The 24,650-nt window shown below is 38.7% G+C and overlaps 2 protein-coding genes across 2 annotated transcripts in view; one reads left to right on the top strand and one right to left on the bottom strand.

The window, feature by feature from the left end:
- Nucleotides 1-4,259: 4,259 nt before the first annotated feature.
- On the top strand, nucleotides 4,260-9,325 carry LOC136251803 (uncharacterized). The gene is made up of 2 exons (XM_066044209.1): nucleotides 4,260-4,360; nucleotides 5,518-9,325. Exon 2 carries the CDS (start codon nucleotides 5,827-5,829, stop codon nucleotides 8,245-8,247), a length of 2,421 nt encoding a protein of 806 aa, XP_065900281.1. The 5' UTR covers nucleotides 4,260-4,360; nucleotides 5,518-5,826; the 3' UTR covers nucleotides 8,248-9,325.
- Nucleotides 9,326-14,327: 5,002 nt separating this feature from the next.
- LOC136249884 (uncharacterized) overlaps nucleotides 14,328-24,650 on the bottom strand; it is a 23,821-nt gene continuing 13,498 nt past the window's right edge. The window contains exons 4-5 of the mRNA XM_066042012.1: nucleotides 18,803-19,859; nucleotides 14,328-17,741 (exon numbers count right to left, since the gene is read on the bottom strand). Coding sequence (XP_065898084.1) covers nucleotides 14,481-17,741; nucleotides 18,803-19,859 — 4,318 coding nt within the window. The 3' untranslated portion in view covers nucleotides 14,328-14,480. The remainder of the gene's footprint in view (nucleotides 17,742-18,802; nucleotides 19,860-24,650) is intronic.

Below are 24,650 nucleotides of genomic sequence, written 5' to 3'. Positions count from 1 at the left end.
CCTGAGGAGTGTTACAATGCAAGAGGAGGTTCAATCATGCTGTATCCTGCAGTAAAATTCAAAACGCTGCTTTGGTATTTCACAGATTGCCACTTGATGATGCTGTATAACTATACTATCAGTATGCCATTTTAAAACTCCATTACCTGCAGATATAATATAAAAGTAAGCTCAAGACAGAATTGTTGACAAGCTGACTGCAGTTTGTATACCAGTCAATATCTATTTATATGCACACTTCTCATTTAAAACAGCGAAGCTTTAAAAACTGTGTTATTTTAAAATCCATGTTAAGAAATTAGATGGTGGTTTAACTAAATAGTTGGTATATTGCTCAGCATTACTTTGCTGTTTGGATTTGATTCTCAATAATAGTCAATTTGGTAAGTACCACGTGACTGTCAGTCCAATACCCTTTACAAGATTTCACCAAATTTTGGTTCAGTGTTTACTGCCTTTAATACACGTACAGAATATGACCAGCTGATCTTAGCAAACACCAAACTAGTTTGCATTTATCTTGAATTTCTTATAAAAACTTAGTTGTCTATAGGGGAAAAGGCAAAGAGCTGCTAAAGTGTTTCAGCCTTACACAACGAAAGCTGTACATTTATACAGTGACTATACTTAGCACTTTTTAAACCAATAATTTACAAGTGCAACAGTCAATACAATGAAATTGCACCTTGGCTTATTTTGTTCACCATGAATTGGCAAATCATGCAGTTGTTAACCTAAATCCACCCAAACTTACAACAAGCAAGAAGGCTGTTAAGCTTAGAAATGGCAACGATAAAGTTAATTTTTATTGCAACATAAAATAAACAAATGTAACTCACATGTGCATGATGGTAGCTAGTTCTACTTTGTATAGAAACTTCCCTGAACAGGCAAATCTGGGACATCATGTGTATTAGTTATTATATCAGTCTGTTTACTGCTTTGCTGTCTACTGCTAAAACATGTGTTAATTATTATCACTGTACCAGCCCAATGTATTTTGTAAAATAGTGTATATTAACTAGTCACATTTTCAGGGAATGGTAACATAGCACATTTGAAATGTAATGTCAAGTACCTCAACTGAACATACAAACACGCTGTGACACCATGTGTATACACCAACCTAAGTACGATGCATGCCATATTCCTGTACAGTAATACTTTCACCCACTGTAAAGCTGGCAATATAATCCACTAAGTGATCTCACTGTAGTACATGTCTCAGTACACTTACATTTTGTTAGTGTGATAACTAGTGACAGGATCTTAAACAACAAACAACTGACCATGAACACAAGTATACTTTACAAGTGTGCTCTTATTTAGCCTTTTCCAAAACCCTTGGTGTTGTCTAGCTACATAGCATAAAGTCCTGGAGTCTCTGAGTAGCTACATGGTCACACTTCTTGACTAGCAAAGTCCCAATTTTCACTAGTTGCCAACTTTGTAATTAGTTACCATCCGTACGTGTTGTAGACAGATTTCCTGAAGGGTATCTGCATGAGTGAAGGAGCCTCTAATCATGTTGTATCCCACAATTACATTATTATTATTATTATTATTGTTACTGAGCAGACAGCACAGCTGATATGCTCAGGAAAAAAAGCAACCATAAAATGAATTTAGCTACGTAGTTACAAAGATTACAGTTATTGAGTTCCATACAATGTTTGCAGTTCCGCTGAAAAAGAGTCAATATTGTTGCTCTCAATGATGGAAGATGGTAAGTTGTTCCAATCCTTAATTGATCTGGAGAAAAAGCTCTGTTGGTATGAATAGGTAGATGAATTTGGTAGAATAAAACGATGTGGGTGATATAGTCTGGTGGATCTTGTCATTGAAATAAAATGAGGAGGAATTGACAGATTCACTGAGTTGTAAAGTACATAGCTCACGTGATTGATAAAGCAGACTAGAATCATATAGTCGACCATTCTTACTGTTTACTTTGCTGTTTGGCTCTACTTGTCCCTTCTCATAGCCTGTAAAAGTTTATTTCGTAAGTGTCACGTGACTGTCGGTTCAATAGCGCACGCGTTATTGCACTGACTTTCGGTTCAGTAACCACTGCCTTATTAATTATACCAAACTGTTACCTCCCATTTAAATCTACTGTATTACGGACCCGACACTCACACAACTTTAAACTAGTACCTTACCAACCAAGAATTGATGTATATAAATATTCCTTCCTCCCAACTAAGAACTGTACCAGAATGGAATAGATTAGATGATGAGATTATTGAGACTGACTGTGTTGAAGAATTTAAGCAAAAATTAGCCCCTTCTATGTAACTATATAGTTAAGTAACTTATCGTAATTGTATATATTTTTATAGTATAATTATTATTGTAATTGTACATATGTATATAATTAAGTAACTGTCGTATTGTATTGTATTGTATTGTATTAATGCTTTACAGTGACCAGCACTGAAGGTCTGACAGCAACATGTGCTGCAGCCTTAGGATTACCTAACCTAATTTCAAGGACTTAGACTTAGTGACTTATGGCTGAAAAGGTGTAACAGAAAAGGGGCCAAAGTAAGGAAAAAAAATCCCGTAATTGTACATATTTTTTATTTTTTTTCCCCAGGGTGCCTGCACCCCTTGCCACCACCCCCAGCACCAGATGGTAAAAGTGCTGGAGAAAAAGACTGTAAACTCAAAAAAATCAATGAGATGGCAACACTTGGCCTTCCGAAATAGCAAGGTCAAGTGCTCCAATGGTCACAGGGCTGCCACGGTGTGACCTTGCTCCACGCAAGCAGGTCACTGCTGACCTGAGCAAAGAGAAGCTGGTGGAACATCTAATCCATGACACAACACTGCTGTAAGATTGGCCCCGTTGAGTAGATAGCATAGAAGCTAGACGTTTATAAGCAACTGTAGCCGCACTACCCATCCCTCCAAACGTGGAGAAAACCAATTGAGTGAATGAGCCCATTTCAACATCTCTTATCCTCTGTTCATACATCCTTTGTTTATCTCTTTCAAACCTTCTGTACAAGGAAGAAACCGCTGTGTTTCGATAACTGGGAGCAGTTGGATTGAAAATTCTAACATCAAAGAAAGCCTTCTGATGACGACTTCCCCAAAAACCATGTGCACTTACATCTAAACGTGCCTCATCCTCCACATTAGCTGTGGCATAGTGAAAGGACTCACCAGACAGGGGTTGCAGCACTGGTTCAATGGCCACATTATGACATACTTCAGACAAAGCAGCAGCAGTGAAGTCCCTAAGTTCATTATAACGTAGAGTAGGGAAACCACCTGTAGCACAATTCATTGCATGATCAACAGTAAAGCCATGACCACAGACACACTTAGCAGGTAGACCATTGGGCAACCAACCATATCGTAGACACAGTGCATCCCTAAATGCACCTTTACGGAGTGCAAAACCATGTTCTTCAATAGGAAGCACTGATAACCATGATGAGGCACCTTTCTCACTAGATAAAGAAACAATACGACGTAAACTAACTGGCAACTGTGGTGTGAGTTCCGATTGCTTACAAACCAGCTGCCGATGTCTCAAAGCTATAACATCAGCCTTAGCTTGACGCTGGGCACTAACCACTGACATCCTAAAGCAAGTCTGTTGTTCAATGATCTCCTTGGTTAAAGATGAGGTAACTTGAATGGAAGAATCAAATTCAAAGTTAGCATTAGCAGAAGGGTTACACAGACCCAGGCCTCCCATTCGTGCTGGAAGAGAAAACAATTCTCGCTCTAAATCACTGACAAATTTTCCAGTAACAGCAGGAATAAATTCTGCAAAAATAGTTGTTTCAAGAGGTTGAAGATAGTCAGAAATTCTGGGCAGCGTTCGTAAAAAATATGTCCACTTACTAATAAGACCATGCGTGAAAGCACAATAAGCAGCATGAGGGTTAGCCTTTGCAATCACACTTAACTTCCGCACACAAGACACCCAATACTCAACCTTCTCATTCACATAATGCCGGACAAAGGTAGGAGATCCTATAGCAGCGCCAAGGTGACGCTTACCCTCCACTGTGATACCCACACCACATCCATCAAAAAGATTCTTAGCTAAATCTAGATGTTCTGCTTTATAGTTAAGTAACTAATTGAAATTGTACACATGTAATTGCACATCAGCATTATACCCCTGAGGGTCCTGCTGATTATCAATAAATAATGATAATAATAAAATTTCACCAAAACAAAGGGTGTGGCAACAAAACAAAGGGCGTGGCGTTAGCGTTAGCTACCACAAAATTCCCCGCCCTTCTTGATAAAAGCCTAGGTAGTGCTGTCGCCGGACGTGTAGTAGAATTCATCACAGTCAACTAAGAGGTGAACTAAGAGAAAGATGAAAAAATCTGTAAGCTCAAGTTGTATTGTAGCTCTTAGTTTGCTAGTTAAAATGGGACTGCAGTTGCATGCCACTAACAGGGCCGTCCAGAGAAATTAGAGAGCCCAGGGAAAAGAGTTAAGGAGGGGCCCAGGGGCAAGGAAGGGTCTAGATCCTGACTGCTCTATTAGAGTATATCGATCTTTCTTTAAACAGGTATTCAAGGGGCCCCTTTCGGGATGGGGCAGGGGGCAAAATGCCCCAGTTACCCCCCCCCCCCCCCCCCCCATGTGGGCGGCCCTGGCCACTAAAATTACAGTTATATTTTAATATTCTGTCACTGTAATCTGGGGTTTCTGTCAAAACCATGGAAACTCACCTACTGTTATCAACAGTGCATTGCTTATTCTAACAAAAAGTATTGAAATCTCATCCAGCTGTAAAAAAAGTGAGCGTCCAAGTAAAGCAGAGTTAACTGCGACAAAAAGTAATGATATCATAATGCAGCCATGTGCGAGGTGTGCAAGTTGTAAAATTAATATTAGCTAATCAGATAATACAATGTTATTGTTAAAATGTTAATGAGAACTATGTGATGCTGCTATTTTCAAGTGTGTGAGCATCTTCATGAATGCCACACAAATTTAATTCTCAATAAAGCAATGTGTATAGATTCTCTGATAACAATAAATAGTTTGAGTTTGGCCACCTTTCCTGTATACGACAATGCTACGAACAAAGGAAAGGTGGCCAAACTCAAACTATTTATTGCTATCAGAGAATCTATACACATTGCTTTATTGAGAATTAAATTTGTGTGGCATTTATGAAGATGCTCACACACTTAAAAATAGCAGCATCACATAGTTTTCATTAACATTTTAACAATAACATTGTATTATCTGATTAGCTAATATTAATTTTACAACTTGCACACCTCGCACATGGCTGCATTATGATATCATTACTTTTTGTCGCAGTCAACTCTGCTTTACTTGGACGCGCACTTTTTTTACAGCTATAAGCTGTTTTTGGATTGGTATATATGTACTGTACTTCTTGATTCAAACACTATTGTGTTTCATGTGTTTTTCTCTTCACAGTAGAATTCAGCTTCACACAGTAATGAGTTCATAAGTTTATGAATATACATGTATTTTGAACTTTCTATTTAATTACCTCATTAGGTTTCTTTGCCAATTATATTAACAAATCTGATGCAAATTCTACCGATATTTTGCTATCCATGTGATGTCACTGATGGGAAGGTCAGTCTGAATGAGTATTTTTCTGACAAATCTTGTTCAGAGTTTTATATCAATAATGGGAATTTTCATCTTGAGAAGAATGACATGACTAACATAATATATGGTAAAAGCTCAATCAAATTAATTGGGAAAGAAAATACAACAATCCATTGCCACCATAATGCAGGATTGGCATTTTAAAATGTTTTGAATATAGTCATCAAAAACATTACATTTAACAATTGCGGTATGAAGTTTAACAGTACCAGTGTGAAGCCAGACTCTCCCAATGCCACTCTGATATCTAAAGCTGGTCTTCTATTTGAATACTGCAATAATCTGACGTTGAGTTTTGTTACAGTAGAGAACAGCAGTGGAGTGGGTATCCAGATATACAACACAATAGGAAAGATTCACATTTCACGCAGTCACTTTGCCAGAAACATAATTTTGCCTAATGAAAATACCAAGTTTTCAGGTGGCGGAGGAGTTTCTATTGAGTTCAGTCTTTGTCAGCCAGGAACAAACAGTAACAACTGTAATGAAACAGAATCAAAGTTTGCATCTAATGCAAAGTATTTAATAGAGAATTCAACTTTTATTCAAAATATAGGCTCTACCATGAATCTAAGTAACAGTACTATATTCCAGAATACCCATTTTACATTTGGAAGAGGAGGAGGACTATCCATTTATGTAAAAGGAAATGCAAATCACAATACATTTGCTGTTACTAACTGTAATTTTACTGAAAACACTGCTTTGTATGGTGCTGGAATATTTATCAAACTGCAAGATACATCTAACCACAACAATTTCACCATACAAGACACTAATTTTAAACTGAATAAAGTCATGCCAGAGAGATTTAGTTCTGCAGGTACGTGTGGAGGTGCTGTAATGCTTAATTATAATATGTTAAATGTCAATAGTAAAGTATTGTACAACAGTGTGGTGTTTGTGAATGCCACCTTTGAATCCAATATTGCATATGTTGGCGGTGGAGTATGCTTTCATTCTAGCAAAGAAAGTGATGTAATACGGTCAACAAATCATTTACGCTTTTCTGACTGCTACTGGCATGACAACTTTGCTACATTTGGAGCTTCTTTGTATCTTAGTACATTGAATCCAGTTGTGAGTGGTCAGCTAATAAAGCCTTTTTTAAGTAACTGTACATTTGTAGGAAATCGTGTAAGTGGCTTTGGAATAAAAGATAGTTACAAAGGTGGTGATGTTGGCAACACTGAGTTTTCAGGAGGGCACCATCTAGGAACTGGTATCATGTATTTGAAGGCTATCACTGTAGGTTTCTCTCATGGTATGAAAATTTTCAACAACAGAGGTAGTGCTATTGCAGCCATTGGAGCTAGTGTAGACCTCTATCCCAATGCAGTTCTTAACTTCACTAATAATCAAGGCTATGAAGGTGGTGCACTGTACTTCACTGACAATTCATGGATAAGTGCATCACCTAATGTACAAATATTGCTTATCAACAACTCTGCTGCTAGTTTAGGTGGTGCCATATATGCTCAGAATAGTGGTTACAATGATGACCTAGTGTCTACTGATAGTTGTTTTGTAAGGTATACTGATCTTACAAAGTCACCTGACCAGTGGACAAATGTTAGTTTTCAATTTGTTGACAATTGTGCCTACACAGAGAATGGAGGTGATGCAATATATACCACAACAGTAGCTGGCTGTGCTTCAAATTTCACTTTGAGTAAAGTGTTGCTGGAATGGTCAGGTTTTAAATTTAATCATAACTCTAATAACAACAATTGTTCTCAATTTATCCAAACGTCAGCAACATCTTTCAAGAAGTTGACTAATAAGACAAGTATAATTCCTGGTGAAGTTTTTTCAATCCCATTTGAAGCACAAAATGATTTTGGGAATGTCACCTCTGCAACTTTCACCATTGTGAGTGATGATAAGAATGTAAAAATACCTAACCCTGTTGTACAAACCAATGGCACAACTCAAGTAAAAACTAACCAAACTGGTAACTTTAATCTTCAATTTGTGAGTGCTGGTAATATAAAATATGTTGACTACATTACTGTTTCTGTGGAAAACTGTACACTTGGCTATCATTTGTACAGTGGTGAATGTGTCTGTAGTGCAGAAAAATATGATGGAGTGTTTTTGTGCAATTCCAGTGGACTAGAAATCATTGTACAACCAAATTATTGGGTAGGAGAGATTAATAATAAGTTCTTTTCAACATATGAATGTCCGCTGTCCTACTGTACCCACAATAAGCATAGTAGTGATACAGTTAAGGTGAAGCATGACAGTAATGTTACTTGTAAGAACAGAGTTGGAACACTTTGTGGTGACTGCGCACCTGGATATGGGTTGGCAATTGGCGGTACATTAGATTGTGTTAAGTGCAATAAATCGTACTTCACTGCATGGATCATATATGTTATTACAACATATTTACCCATGACTATCATGTTACTGGTGCTGTTGGTGTTGAATTGTAACCTTGCTGTTGGACATATTCATTCATTCATATTCTTTACCCAGATACTACCTGCAATCGCTGTAGGCACCAATCATTGGAATAATTACACTGGTGCCATGCACGTCATCAACACGATATACATTAACATCATAAATATTTTTGAGTTTAAAGGAGATATAATTTTCCAGTAGCTATTGCTTATTTGAAACAATGGCTGTTATGGATTATTACTTAATACAATATGTAGCTGCACTATATCCCTTGTTTATCATGGTTATTATATTGATCATTATCAGACATTCTCCTGGTTGTAGAAAGTGTTGTTGGATTATTGTTTGCAAAATTAGAAGGCCATTTGTAAACGACGAAAATGAGAATATGGAAAAACATGTAATAAATGCTATTGTTGCTTGCATGTTGTTCACTTATGTTAATTTTGTGAACATCTCATTTCAAATTTTAGCTTATGCAGTATTTGAAGACAAAAATGGACCTCATCCTCCTGTAGCTGTTCCATTTAGACAAGGCACTATGGAATACTTTAGTATTGAGCATTTGCCATACGCCTTACCTGCGTTAGTAATATGTGTAATCTGTCCAGTATTGCTAATAATATACTCTGTAATGCAATGCTACAATCAAAATGGTAATCAAACTGGCAATCACAATGGAAATCAAGATGGCATTCTAAATCAAATCTATTCACAGTTTACTAAAAAATATAAAAACAGTTGTCATATATTTGCTGGGTCTTATTTTATTTATATATTTTTAGCTTTTTTAATTTTTTCATTTGCTTCTGATATTTTTCAAGTGTACCTATTGATGTCTTTATTATTTCTGATGGCAGTACTTCTACATTTACGTATGAAATCGAAATCTACAATATTGCAAATATAGCAGTATTTATATTTTTAAGTATGATTATATTGTTTTACAAGCATACAGACACTTTACGGATACAGGGTAAAACAAAGGATGCTATTCAGATGTATTTGTGGTTTCAAACTATATTGCCTTGGATTCCACTTGTAATTTGTGCCATCTTTGCATTGATAAATCTATGGAGACAACTTGGAAACAGATTATGCAGTACACCATCTGAAGAGCATGAAAACTTAGCGAATAGCACTGAAGTTTAACTTAGCGGAAATGGTTTTTTATTAACTTTTTTCAGCCTTTGTATGTAGTAGCCTTTTGTATAGGTTGACTTTATTGTTATGATGTATATACCTTAATGTATATGTATGCAATACTTTCTATAATGATGTGGACTTGTTGAGTATAAAAGCAGGACAGCTAATACTCCCAGGAGAAGTCCCTATGTGTATATAAGGTGGATATGCATGGCAATGTTTGGTGGTAATATATGGGTTCCATTTTGTTTTGATTTTTTTTATTGGACAACTACCGTATAGCGGAAAATATTGGCGGGAGAAATTTTTGGCGAATTGATCATTGGCAGAAATTGGCGAATAATATTTTGGCGAATGTATGGCATTACTTTGCCTACGCAATTTTAATCTGACTGCGTAGGCGACGAAGCTTACTACAGTTTAATGCCTCTCATTCGAATCGACGCGCTCTTATGCAAATAGCTAGCTCGAGAGCTAGCTGTAATTAAAACAGCATGCACTAGCTCGCTAAGTCACTGGGACGCGCGTGGCAAGCGAGGCGAGGGCACTGAGCTGAATCGCTTGAGCTGAATTGCCCATCTGCCTGAGCTATTAGGCCAGACCAAATTAATTCACAGTTTATCGTCACCGCCCGCATGGGTTTTTAGGAATAGAGCAATAATTTCATAATCCATTATTTCTCACGTGATAATCATTGCTTACGCTTCCGAACTCGTTTTTGTATATTAAAACATGGTGTGTCGTGTGCAACAAACGTGACGATTATCCCCAGCCTGGACTCGTTAGAACCTTCAATAAATGGATTTCTAAAGAGAGATTGCATAAACGAATAGCTAAGTATTAACAGTGCATGACGTAATCAAATAAGCTTGCAATCATTGTTAAAGTAGCTAGCAACTGTGTGAAGGCTACTTTTTGAATGTTTTTCCATGTTAAAAAATTATGAAATATGAAAAATGACCTCCCGCCCGCATGACTTTTTCAAATATCCCGGACGATAAACTGTCAATCAATTTGGCCTGGCCTTAGTAGTCTAAAACCATACTGTATTCAATGGGATAGGAAGACTAACCACTCACCGCTGTAACAATATTCACCCACTAATGACAAGGCCGGAGGAGACGGTCCGGTTGGTCAGGCCCGAGCCGGACCAATAATCTGGAGTTGAACCAACTAGCTGACCAGCTCGAACTACATTACTCTCTTGCAATCTTTGGACGATCACATCTACTTGTAGCTACGTACATTTTACAGCTGTTATTGAAAATGCATGACACGAGTAGTTACCTAGTTTCTCAGCCTAACTAAAGCACAGAACTACACGTATAGTATCTCAAATTACCTTACAGTACAGCGTAGCATTCGTATCGTTTCGTACAGAAATGATTGTGGGTTCTATACGTACAGTATCACGTGTGCTGACAGTTGCCATTTATCACGTGTAAGGCAAGTGCCTTCTTTGATTCTAAACCAGCACACTTATATCACAATTCAATCTTCATAAAATAATCATTAGCATTCCTTGGCTTGTCTCTCTTGGCTTCTTTTACTGGGCGAAGGGCTGGCAGTGACAAACCAGACGACTCATTCCGCGGCAAGAAGCTGTACACCCATACATTACATGGTGGCCATCTGGATGAGATGTTGAGTAGAAATCACTCCTCTTCAACTACCCACTCGTCCTGTCGAGATACCGAGCAAACTCTCCTCACACACATCGCGCCATTTTTGAAAACTAATTAGTCTCGTGACTGTCCACCAGTATATTTACGTGATGATCCGTTCACTTCATACAAACCAGTATAGTAGTATACTGTATTTTTGTAGCTGTGTAGCTTTTTATTGTAGCTGTGTGAATTCACTGTATAGTAATTATATCCTAGCTAAAGGAGGCCATGCTGCATGGGTTCCCTGTGAAATTTGGTGGGAAAGTTGCAAGTTGCTAGCTAGTTTTACTTTAAAATTTAGCATCAATTTTAAATTTTAAGGCATTTCAAACCTTTAAATTGCAAAAATTCTGCAGCTCCTGGGGGTTGCACCCCCAGGCCCCCCTTGAACTTCTAATTGCTAGCTATAACTAAATGAACCATACAGTAAGTTTCATGCTGTGTTCCCTCACCCCTGTATGTCAGGTCTACATATAGTATAGAAAGTCTGAAGAACAACAGATAGGCTTGGGCATATTTATATAGCTAGCTAGCAGTGAAATGTCACTAAAATTGCATATATGAGTGTCTAATTTTCAAAAATTTCCTGTGGGGGCATGCCCCCAGACCCCCCTAGAATGCTCATGCTTCGCACTTCGCAGAGTGTGCTTTGCACTTCGCACACTGTGCAACAGCTCCTCTCTCATTGGCATGTATATAGTAGCAATTTCAACATTATAGTTAATGGCCTGACCAACTCAATTTTCCCTCCTCCGGCCCTGAATGAACAGCGTCTACTACACTTTCAGTGTTTAGAAAAATGGCGAGTAAAATTTTGGCGAATCAATGCACGCTCGCCAAATTCGCCAAAATTTTCTCCCGCCAAAATTTTCCGCTATACGGTATCCCTCTAGGGACTTGCAAGGAAGCTACCAGTAAGCCTGTGAAGCAGGGAGTCAGAAACCTGTAACTGAAAACTATGCTGAATGCAAAAAAAATTTCAGGCCAGGTGGTGACTTGATCCACAGACAGCTTGTATATAGTCCAGGCAAGTGCTAGTCTAGGCAAGTGCTAGTCTAGGCAAGTGCTAGTCTAGGCAAGTGCTAGTCTAGGCAAGTGCTAGTCTAGGCAAGTGCTAGTCTAGGCAAGTGCTAGTCTAGGCAAGTGCCTGAGGAGCCACCCAACCTGGGATCCGAGATTTGATTTATGTATAATCACTATAATGTAGGAGGATTGGTGGGGAAGTCTTGTAGTAGATATTAGAATAAACTTGCATGGGGTTGATCTTAGTATTGAAAAGTAATTTCTTGAGTCTTCTCTTCCAAGGTGGTCCATCTCTTCCAAGTGGATCTGTAATTGCTGGAGCATTTGTTGTGATGCTACAGTACTATGTAGATAGTTAATACATAGTGAACAAGCAGCTCTTTTTTGAATCTTTTCAGTACTAATATAGCATGATAGGGCTTAAAGAGCACTGAAATATTAAGGTGTGATAGGATACACAACTTCTTTGGTTGAATGGTGACTTGACTAGACAAAATTATTGATTTGGTTAGGTCATCACAACTATAGCACATATGCAGATAATGCAGTTATATAGCCATAAAATGCACAAACAAGTACACCTGATCATCACTTCAAAACTGAGTCAACTGACAGTTCATTCCTCTTATTCCCCATGGGGTTTGAGTTGTATATTATTTTAACCAACTGTTAGGCATGAGGCTATTATGTTCCAAAAATTGAGCAATATGCTTTTGAGCAGTGTTCAAAAAATCACCTATAATGCCATTATTCCCAAAATTCTGCTACCATAATTGGCTAATAATGCCAGTTAATTGTGTATCAGACCATTTTCATTGATGTTTAAGCCAATAGTCTTGAATTCTTTAGCTGGTTGCTGTATTAGAGTATTTCATTTCAATGTGACTGCTTTATTAGAGTAAATAATATTCTGTGACTGTTCTATTAGAATTTCTGACTGCTTTATTAGAGTACCTCGATTTTAAAACTGAATTGTGCAATCTGCAGATTTCCTACTGTTAAAGCTTTATAATCACCTCAAAATGCTAGCATAATTCCTGATTCCCACACATACCTATTATGCCAGAAATTATGTTGGCATAATTGCCACATCCCTACCAACTGTACTTAAGGCTGCAAAACCTTACCAAATAATCAGCCAGTTAGCAGGCTTTTTTTTGCGTAACTGAATAGCTGATCTCTAAGATATTCACTCGATAGTGTATGTTTTGCATGGGTATACCTACAACATTGATATCAACTTGTAGTAGGATTCTGATATAATCACTTGTTGCCTATATATTATTTACTTTGACTACTATAAAGATGACTTTACTACAAATTTTAAGGGTATATTATATACATGTTGAGTGTAGCATGAAAATTGCAGAAAATGTCATTCAATTCTGTTAAACGGATAACCGACAGTTATGATCTGCTCAGTAACTGGTTATGATATTATGTCCAGCTCTAGCTATACTTGCAATTGGCTTGTACATTATATGTCGAAAGGACCACTCATGCAGACAGGCAATGCATTGAATGCAATAACATTTTAATGTGTTTAATAGAGAGGATTGATCAGTTCTATCCTACCAACCAGGTGGTCCAATACCAGTGCAAAATGTATCTATTATTGCACCTAGCCTTGGTCATTATAAGGTTTTAAGCCCCTAGTCCATCTGGTTGGCTTCAACCCTTAAATTCCCAGGGCTGTCAGCAAAAATTGACACACAGGAGTAGAGGACAAAGGTAAGTTCATGATGTGTACATTGTACATACTGCAGTATGCCAAAAGGTACCTGTCAGGCTGAAGCAATGTCCAGCAGTGACAAAATCAACCCAGTAGCCTTAGCCGTTGTCATACTTGTCTGAAGGCATCAGGCAGTTAGCTTAACAGTAAAAATCAAGTTTAAAAAATTTCATCACCAGGATTTTGTGGTCCTAGCCATTAATCTGTTCCCATGCATTCGACCTACCCGATACTGACACAAATATTACATAAGTTAGTGAAATCGTGGTAGCTGCCTTGGACAGTGGACACTGACTTTGAAATTAAGAGAATTTATATGCACAGCTGCTACTCCAGCTATGTCTTGGTAGACTGTACAGTGCTGGCATCAATCTCATTACACAGACTGCACCTTTATAAAGTCCTTTTGTACATCTGTTGAATCAACATGCACACTACCCAACAAGCTGCATATAGTGCACACTCTACATGTTTGGAGCCAAAAAGTAATTGTACAATATCTGCCAACTTTTAGGCTACCAGCTTGTCACTATATAGTGTATACATCCAGACTAAGTAAAATTTTCAGGAGGACTGAAACTTCAACAATATTTGCAGGATCTCTTGTACAATTGACTATGCCATCACAAGACATTACTGTAACATGAACTAGTACCTGTGTTCTTAGCAAAAAAAAATGTATTAAAGTCTAATTAGGCTGTTCGCACCATTGCTTAACTGAGTAAATATTATTGAACACACTGCATAGTCCATACAAGTGTTATTCATACTATAGACCTAAAAATCTAAGCAGTTCAGCACCTTATTACACACTATATAATAAAATTAAAACAAGCATGTCCCGTGATATGTACCACTGTCACATATTAGAAAATGTTAAATCCTTTGTACTTGTAAGTGATAAGGTAGAAAGGATAAGCCTTATCATTGGAGTATGCTATGTATACTCGACATCCATGAGTGACTCCACACACTGTATCATATCTCACATTACCACCACCACTCTTCAAAGGTGGCATTCGCAGTTTACCATCAGATTTCATCAATATGCTATCCCCTGTGAGAACTTTAGCTAAAAAGAATTGCTTCAAACCATTGTGACCCTGGTATGCATAAGTATCTGAGTACTCAGCTTTCTCAGCAAAATAGTTTCCCTGGCCCCACATGCCTTGTCGGCCGAACCTCATATCAAACCCTTCCTCTTCATCAGCGTATATCTTATCAGGTGAGGTGCCACTGGTGCCATGGAATAGTTCTTTTTCATTTATGACTCCCTTATTTTTCTCTTTCATTCTTTTGCAATTCAGAATGTACTTTTCCCACAACCAACGGTTTTGTACACGCTCAATTTTCAGCACATTTACCTGTGGTAATGTGGAGAGTACCAATTGTGACACCCTTCGCCACTCATGAGAAGTTGATCTGACTTCTACAATCACTACGTTTGGTGAGTTAGCATCAGTTTCCCACTCCGGAGGGAACTTCACATTACTCTTAGATCCCACGCTGAGGAGGATATCTTGAGCAGCAAGTCTAGCCTTTGTAACACCATCTGCAACACCACGAAATGTGACAGTTTTAGTATGTGGAATATACTTTGCTTCAACATTATACTTGTGGCCAAGACGTTTTATTTTCTCTGCAAGATAAGATAAAGAATCTGAAAGAGGAATTTCACAAGATGTCAAGCACCTCTCAAAACAATTTTCTGCCATCTTGCAGGCTTGTGCAAGATTCTGATGAGGACCATTCAATGACAAGCTGGCATTGACAGATGTTTGCTTCAATAGAGCTTTTCCAGGGGTAGCAACACTACCTACTACACGACGTATTGGTCTCCTCTTCCTGGTAGTGAAATTGATTTGTTCCATGTTTTGAAAATCAATTGCATAGCTCCAATTGCCAATTTCTAGTCGCTGTGGTACTTTTGATTCGTACATCACTTCTAGCACATCATTATGTTCAGGTGCATAAGGTGCCCAGGAGTTATTGTCATCTTTGTACTGCCAAGTGATAGCGCCCAGAGTCCTCCTGTGTACTCTTCGCCGTTTCTGTGTCCTGTTATTAACCTGTACCATGTCAGCAAAGTAGATCGTGTACTCTTGACCTTCAATCTGCATCATTAGAGCCTGGTTAGGTGACACAGAATATGCATGTGAGAGTGTCACGGATACCTGGCTGGTATAAGGCTGCAACCTTTTAGTATCATCCTCCCAAAACCACTCAGCCTTTACTCCTGAAGATGGGAAAGGCTGTGCCACTACTTCTGCAGTAGCTCTGAAGCTTTTATCTTCTAGCAAGCAATCCTTAAAGGAGTCCTGGAAAGCATTTGCAGCATCCCAAGTGAACAGCACAAACCTAATGTGTGATACTGACTTGAGGCAATTGCCAATGAGTAGGTCTGCAGTAGCTTTAATAGACAACAAAGCACAATCCTTTACTGGACAGCCATAAATGCCAGCACTGATGGCAGGAAGGGAAACAGACCTGTAGCCACGTTTGTCACTCTCCACTAAACTGGTGGACACAGCTGCATAAAGCTCTTCTTTCTTACTGTGTCCCCCATCTTTCCACATTGGACCAACAGCATGCATCACAACAGAGCAAGATAAATTGCCAGCTGGCAGACAAGCAAGATGGCCGGGCTTAACAATACCATTCTGCCTTACATAATCATCACTGTACGCCTGTATAGCAGGGCCACCTGCATCAGATATGGCCTTTGCTAGGCCACCAATATGCTGCAACTCACTATTGGCAGCATTCACAATTACATCAGTCGTTTCATTTACCAAATTTCCATAGCATATTTCTATGAAGCAAGGCCTATCACAGCCTTCTGGCTGAATGTTTGCCTTGCAAAGTGTTACTGTGTTCTTGCTTCGCTGCACATTATGAAATGTAACAGCAACACATAAATCTTGCCTCAACCTTGAAACAAGATTTTGAAACTCCAGCGTTTTCAGTACAGGTTCATACAAGGAAGAAACACTAACCTCTTGTGTTCCTAAATGTGAACTAAAAGTTTGCAGCAGTTGCTCTAGCAGACCTTTAGCCCTCACCACATCAGGTACTTTACCAGATACTTCAAGAACTCGATTATTGTGCTTAACTCTCACAGAGCATTGCTTAGCAACTTTAATGATTTCTGACCACTGCTGCTTTTGGTGGATGTAGTGGCTTAAAGCAGGCTCACCAAGTTTGATATTGTCACTTTTAACAGCTTCTCCATGTATGAAGGCCAGCAAAGTAGCAGAGGCTCCCTCAAAATCATCACTAGATCCGCTTGGAGCAAGCAAAAGTAACTCTGGTTTATCCCAATCAATTTCTAACTCTACATTGTGGCTCTCCCGCAAAATCAGCTTCTTATTCTTAAGTGCATCTGCCACTGCTTTACATTGGTTCCTACTGGCTAGTATTGGCCGTGTCATAATTGTGTCTGCAACGCTAACAACATTCTGTTCAACCTGACAAACTACCAGGAAATCATCACTAATAATAGTGATTTCAACACCAACCCCTACCTCCTTCGGTTTCTTTGACTTTTGACCCTTTTCTTTCTCATCAAAATCAAACCAGGTAAAGATTACAACATTGCTATTAGCTTCTTCTTGCGATTTGACTTCTTCCCATTTTCTCTTCCACATCATTGCATATTGATTGTGCCTTTTCTTGACCAGTCGATGATGTAAGCTACTGAGGATCTCATCAATCTTTTGTTTAGCCACTTCAACATGACATTTCTCCCCCTGCAGTGTGATATCAGCTTGTGGGGTATCCCCTGCATTTTCCTTCTTGAAGTCAGCCAATTTGGGGAACAGAATTTTGCAATTATTATCCTGAAGCTTATTACATTTTCCTGTCAGATAATATTTCTGATGCTTAGATACCTTCACTGTCAACTTGATCTCCACATTAGCACTGACATATGCTCCAATCTCATCTTCTGCTGCATTAATTTCAGTGGCAGTAAGACCATGGATGACAGCAGTATTGCTCTTATCATAGAGATCTAATCGAACTTTGTGGGTACCCTCAATGTCTAGTACATGTGACTTCACAGCATGAGACAAACACTCAAACTCTTTCTTGGGCATCCGGATGTACCTTGTTTCAGGCTTTAAACCCTACAAGTAAAAAAGTATTATGTAACCAACTGTGGGACTACACTAATATTCTAGCTAGCCTAGCATTTTACTTATACACATTGCAGCATTAAATGAAAAAAAAAACAAAAAAACTTACGTAATACAATGATATATACGTAAAATTTCTTCATACAGATCATGATGTGCATGAAAATGTGCAATGAAAATGTATCAAACAATACAGTAATACCGTTTGTTTAGAAGGGCCCCCCCAAAACAAATGGTGCCCACCAAGATGCTGCTATTAAAAACCATCATAGCATGATGAAATCACCTTTATGGAATAGTCTTAGCGCAATCTAACATCAAATCCAGTGTTAAATATAAGAAAACACAGAAGGATGAATACTGAATTACGAAAATCCAATTTTTGGTCTGCCCTCTCTGCTTGCCTGCCTAACATCAAATCTATGCATTAAAACAAAGAAAATGCAGAAGACCAAATATTGGATTAATTTTTAATTAAAACTGCCAAACCTAATTTTTGGTCTTCCTGCCTGCCTGACTACAGTCGCAAGGCTAGAGGCCAAACAAAGCAGTGTAGCCACATGATAATGATAGACTGGTATTATGCCAATTGCATGACGACATTTGCAGTATCAATCTATCATGTAGTAGTTACACATTGAAGTAAATGTTGTATACTACTATATTACATTAATCATTCAGTTATACCTGCACAGAGGGCAGATAGCACTGCTAGTACTCTAATAAAGCAGTCACAGCTACACACGTATACCCCAGCTATGGTAACTATGCAGGACAGTTAATTTAAAGGTTCCAGCGAAAAAAAGTAGTGAATCAAGAGATATGAATGATGGTAGCTATTACAACATAGCTACGTGGGAAAATTCCTACTATGGCATTGAACAGATGGTGGCAAGATGCTAATGTAGGGATTTCCCATACTATATTGTAGTAGCTACCATCATTCATATATCTTGTTTCACAACTAGAAACCTACTTTATTTTCTTATTGCACTAGTAGCTAATAAGATGAACATCACCACAGTAATACACACAATCCTTTATCACTTCACCTTCATAATGCCAGAAGCAGTTGCAAAATGGGCATCATTTTCACTCTCAATTTCTACATAGAAGATGGCACTCTTTGACTTTGTCAGATCTCCTTTGGAAGTTTGCCTTGACAACTTTTCAGTTTTTTGGTAGTAACACCTAACAACGATATCAAGCTGGCATCGATCAAAGTCACTCTTAAGATACTTCTCCGTCTGACCCTTGAAGTTTGGGTGGCACTCAAATTCGAATGTTTCACACTTGAAGCCCTTCAAGAAGTCACTGTTATTGATCATTTTCTCTGCCTCTTTTATCTTGTCCATTGATCCAGTCAGCCTAACTTCCTTATCCAAGCACAAAGTTTCCACTGAAGTAGCTTGATAAATGGCATCAAAGAAGATCTTTGCCTGATCAGGGTGCTGAGCAAATGCTGCAGTGAGGTGAGCAATCTTAGCTTTGGAGCCTTGAAGAACAACAGAGCACCTCTCAAGACTTAACTTTGCCTGATTCAGGATACTTTCCACTGCTGCAATACAATTCTTTGAATAACTCTGGATGGTTAACACAGGCCCAGTTGACTCCTGGATGTAAACTTGATGCTGCTCTGATAGAGAACTAAAATCATAAGATGGCTGAGACTTCATCTTGTGCAATGCCTCCATAGTATCAAAGGTTATGATTCTCTCTTCAGGACGATTAAAGATCTCTACAGCTCTCTCTACAAATGGTTTGCTCCCACAAACCAACAAAACCACTTGTACAGTTTTGACGGTCAAGTACTGGGCATAACAAATGGTCCCATCATCACACTTAACACACAGAACAACGGACAATAATTCTGTTGACATACGGTCAAGTGCTGAAGGAATAAGAACTCTGCGACATAGAAGACTGGCTACTATGTACTGCTTGAGTAGTGAGTTAAACCATTCCCTTGCCTGAGACACTGCATGACTACTTCCAGTAAAACTGATTTTGGTGGACCCAAAAGAGAATCCCTCCATTAGAGCTCCAAAATTGTTTTGAGCTTGTTCCTTCAAGGTAGGATTGAGTTTAAGCAAAGTCATCATCTTTTCCCTATGAAAGAGAGAGCTAGTATGCATTTCAACATACAACGTATACTTCTAACAAAAGATCAAACAAATTGATATCTCCCACTTACTGATTCAGTACACATATAGATATTTAAAACAAGTTATTGCTTTGGTATGTACCTTTATATAATTCCCTAACACCCATGCAGAGATTTTCAAACATAGTTTCTCAGTTCTTTGCTTTGGAGAAGTATGCCTATCTATGTGAAGGGTGCATCCTTGTGTAGAGGTTTGGTGGTGATTCGTTTCTCCCAGATTTTTGGCAATCGTTCCAACGTAAAGCCACAGACTACTCTGAAACCTGCTGGAGGTAGTGCTGGGCAGTATACCGGGAAATTAGCTATTTACGATGTTTTACACAAACTGGTTCAAAGGTATAGCATTTTTGAAATACTGATTTTCTTGCGCATGTGTAAAGACCACGTTTTTGTTAATTAGAAAATGGACGATGAGCAAGGTGACGAGATTGATGACACCAGTCCAGCTGATATTTCTTCTAACAATACTAGCGATGATTTATTAGCAAAGAAAAAACTAAATCAGCAATATCAAGAGTTCATAATATAGAGAGGGAAGGAGAATATCCAACACTGTATTACCTGATCAAAACACATTGCGTTCAAAGATTGTGCAATGACTATCAGCACCAAAACTTATTAATCACTACTGAAAGGGTGTTAATTCTAATAAAGCTAAGCACTAAGAATGCTTCCCTTTGATAAATCAATACCTATCAACGTTCTTCAGTAGGTGAAGCCAAGTGACGAATTTGTATGGAATTATACTGAAGTATACTGAAATATTCAGGATATGATGCAATCTTTGAATGCAGTGTGTTTTGACCAGGTAATACAGTGTTGGACACTCTCCCTCCGTCTCTATATTATGAACTCTTGGCAATATGGAATTTCATTGGATACCACGATGATACCCATGTGAGAAGGGAAGTGGCTTTGTGCCGAACATGTAAAAAAAATGTTGCTGCTCACAGAGGAAATACCTCAAATCTGATTCCCCATCTTCGAGCGCACCATCCAGAAAAGCACAACAAATTTTGAAGACTTTCTGCCACTGCTGCTTCCTCCACTGCTCCGAAAGCCAAGAAGAAATACATCCTCCATGGCAAACATGCGTAGATTCACTCAAGGTGACACAGAAATATGATTGACACAGCAGGAAATGGCATAGACTGACTGATGCCATCACGTATTGCAGTGGAAAAGATATGTTGTCCATATATACTGTTGAAAAGCCAGGTTTTACCAACTTGCTGAGACAATTTGATCCACAGTACGAGTTGCCAGGCAGAAAATATTTTACAAAAACAGCTCTTCCACAATTATATGAACGTACGAGACCATCTGTGCTTTATGACATAAGCAGTATTGACTTTTACTCAGCTACTACTGACACGTGGTCCAGTGTCCACAGTGATCCCTACATGAGTTACACAATGCACTATGTTTCTAAGGAGTGGGAATTACGTACCTTTGCATTAGGTACAGTGTATTTTCCTTAAGATCACAATGGTGAAAACCTTGCTCAGGCAATCACAGATACTTTGCAGTCATGGGGTCTTGAAAGCAAGAATCAAGTCTGTCTTACTACTAACGATGGTAGTATTATTTTTATGAGCTGTCAACACAATTCTCAACTGGACACACTTACCTTGCTTTGGACATAATCTTTACCTTGCAATAGGAAACATTCTGAAAAGTGATATGCAGGTTGATCGTGTAGTGGCTGCTAGGGTACAGCAGTACTAAGAAATTAGTAGTCGGTAACGATACTACAAAAATATCACTTGCCTTATACAGACTTCCCGCTCAAGAATTCTCCCAGTCATGCTGAGTTGAGGTCCCCATCGAGTTACACAATCTGTAACTAAAGAGTGTTGAGGTAAGCCAAGATCTGATTGTGCCTTATTCAAATCACGTTTTTTCTTCCAGCTATGTGAGAACGTGGACACAAGCTTCCTACACAACGCGACAGTACGCTGGACTCTTGAATCATCCTTAGTTGAATTAACCACTGCAAGGTGTAAGCATGCAGTGACCAACACATGGCAAGCGCATCCACATAAGTCTACTTGTAGCAGCACATGTGATGTTACTGCCATTATCTGTTGTTATGCAGACCTGCCAATCCATCTCAAGCTTCCATTGGGTCAGTGTCTCAGTCATTACCTCACAAAGATTGTCGGCAGTGTGATCTTTTGGCACAAATAATGTTTGTAGACATTTTGTCTGTAATATCCAATTATCATCAATGAAATGAATGGAGTAACTTAAGTAAGGCTCCATAGTAGAGCTTGACCACATATCTGTGGTTGCTACAAAATACCTGGCTTTATTAATATCGCTGGCAACCTGCTCCCTGGTTTTCTCATACAGAGCAGGTATTGCTGTGCCAGACATGTACTTTGCAGAAGGTATATCATACCTGGGATCAAGAGTTGCTACAAAGCACTGAAATCCATCCTTTTTTGTTGTGTAGATAGGAAACATTTCTACAATATGTCAGGGAGTCCGTAATTTCATGCCATCGTCGTGAGGTCCTCTCATATTTCTGAGCTTTATTGAACAATTCTGGGATGGATGACTGGGCTTGGGCAGACGGACACGTACATGTACTCTCTTGTCATTTTCCTTCGCTTTCGTCTTTTGTAACTGGAGTACTTGCGTGTACTGTCCTGGGTAGTGAACCCTCAAATGCGAGAGTAGATTAGAAGTGTTTCCACCACTAGCCCGCACATTACTTTGGCATCGACGGCAAACAGCTACATCACTATCTATCACCCTCCCTTCACCATCGACACATTGTCCAAAGTGGTCCCACACTGGAGAAATGGCTTTCTTCTTTGGCACCAAAGCATTGACAGACTCGGTAGAATCAGTAGAATCGGCCATTTTTGCCACGAGAAATGTGCTGACATGATGACACGTGATCTGGAGCATGCGCGGTATGTCGGTATTGCAATTAGTAATACCGGTGGTCTTCAGGTATCGAAAATTACTAAATGTACCGGTATACCACCTAACTCTAATCTAGTGGCTGTGTACAAAAAGCTAGTAAGTTAATTTTCTTACAGTTATAAAAAGAATGAGACTTGAAGGATGCTCAAAAAGAGTTCTTACCTGAACACTCTTTAGTCACTGACTGTCAGATGTGCTGGGGTTCAACTCAGAAGATGATCAGTCAAGTAGTGGAGCAAGAGAAAGCTATCAGGAAAGTTTTATGTGGAGACAGAAAATATTCTCATCTTGTTCCCACTTAGCAGGACTTGGATGTGCTCGAAGCATTGAATGCAGCATTGGACCTCTTGAGTGATTTTACTGATGGGTTGTCTGCAGAGCACTATGTGTCTGTTTCTACAGTTTTACCAGTTTGAAATTTTATATGATGTTTGCACTTTGCAGTGTTGGTGAAGATGATACAACCCTGACAGCAGATATTAAATGCAAAGTCCTAAATTATTTGGATGACAAGTATTCAGACTCATTGTGTAGACGTTTGATGAGTGTAGCATCTTTCTTGGATCCCAGGTTTATTGCAGACTATGTCCCTGATGATGTTGGAATGTCAAGGGTTAACAGTTGAGTGGTAGAAGAAGGAGCAGCATATGTAACCTCCAAGAATGAACAAGCCCAGGCTGCTAAACCAGGTACTACAGATGGTACAGATTCTACGGATACTACACAAGTAACACAACTTACAGAAGGAGAGCCTGCACTCCCTGTAGCCAAGAAGAGAAAGTTAAGTAGCTACTTAAGAGCCTCAAGAGAGCAGCAGTCAGACTCGCAAACTGATTCATCTCCACAAGCTGCATGCAAAGCTGAAATTGATCGATACATAATGGCTATCAAACCTGATCCATAACCCACTGGAGTGGTGAAAAATAAATCATTCATCATTCCTAATTTATCCCATCTTGCTAAAAAGTATTTGTCTATTTGCGCTTCAAGTTCAGCCTCTGAGTGCTTGTTTAGTACAGCAGGTAACATATCTACGAAGAAAAGAAGCCTGCTAGTGATAAACTAAACATGCTGACCTTCTTGGCACACAACCTCAATTGGTTCAGTAGCATACCATGTTTTATAGTTTACTGTTGACTAGAACTATACCTTTACCTTATATCACTTATATGAAAATGTTTAAACAATATTATTATTACTATATAGGCCCAGGGCAAATACAACCAAGTACAATCACCAACGAGAGAACCTACTAATGGAGCATGTGCAAACAGTGCATGGCCAACACAGTGTAGAAAAGATGCACAGGAATACATTCTAGAGGAATTGACTGGCACATAAACATAAGGGATGCATTAGTATGCAATTACAATCAGTGATTATATGACCATGGAGATGTGAGAATGTGAGATTGCACTTTAAATTGTGAGAGTCATGGTATTGAATCTGACGCCTACAAGCAGTAAAGCTTAAATATCCAACGAATACTTGTTATACTAATTTTATGCTATTGTACACAATTTATGTTACATGGTATGTTCAAATGAGGATGGAATAGAGTGCTGGATTAAGACATGGCTGGAGTTTCCAAGAGCAGACCACGGTAAGATTGTGATAAAAGCAGAGTATTTCAACTGTCTGTCACCTACAACTGATATCTGAGTTATGTATATATGTTTAGAAACCCGTTGATATAATATGCACATTTATTAAAATTCGTTTTACTGGTTTTTTGTTGTCTACAGGGACAGAGGAGTGGATTGGCTAAGTTTCAGCTTCATAAGATAAGCAGTGTGGGA

The sequence above is a fragment of the Dysidea avara genome, chromosome 3 (assembly GCF_963678975.1).
Source record: "Dysidea avara chromosome 3, odDysAvar1.4, whole genome shotgun sequence".
Classification (NCBI taxonomy): domain Eukaryota; kingdom Metazoa; phylum Porifera; class Demospongiae; order Dictyoceratida; family Dysideidae; genus Dysidea; species Dysidea avara.
The sequence above is the reverse complement of the archived record's forward strand: the minus strand, read 5'-3'. Positions and strand labels throughout refer to the sequence as shown.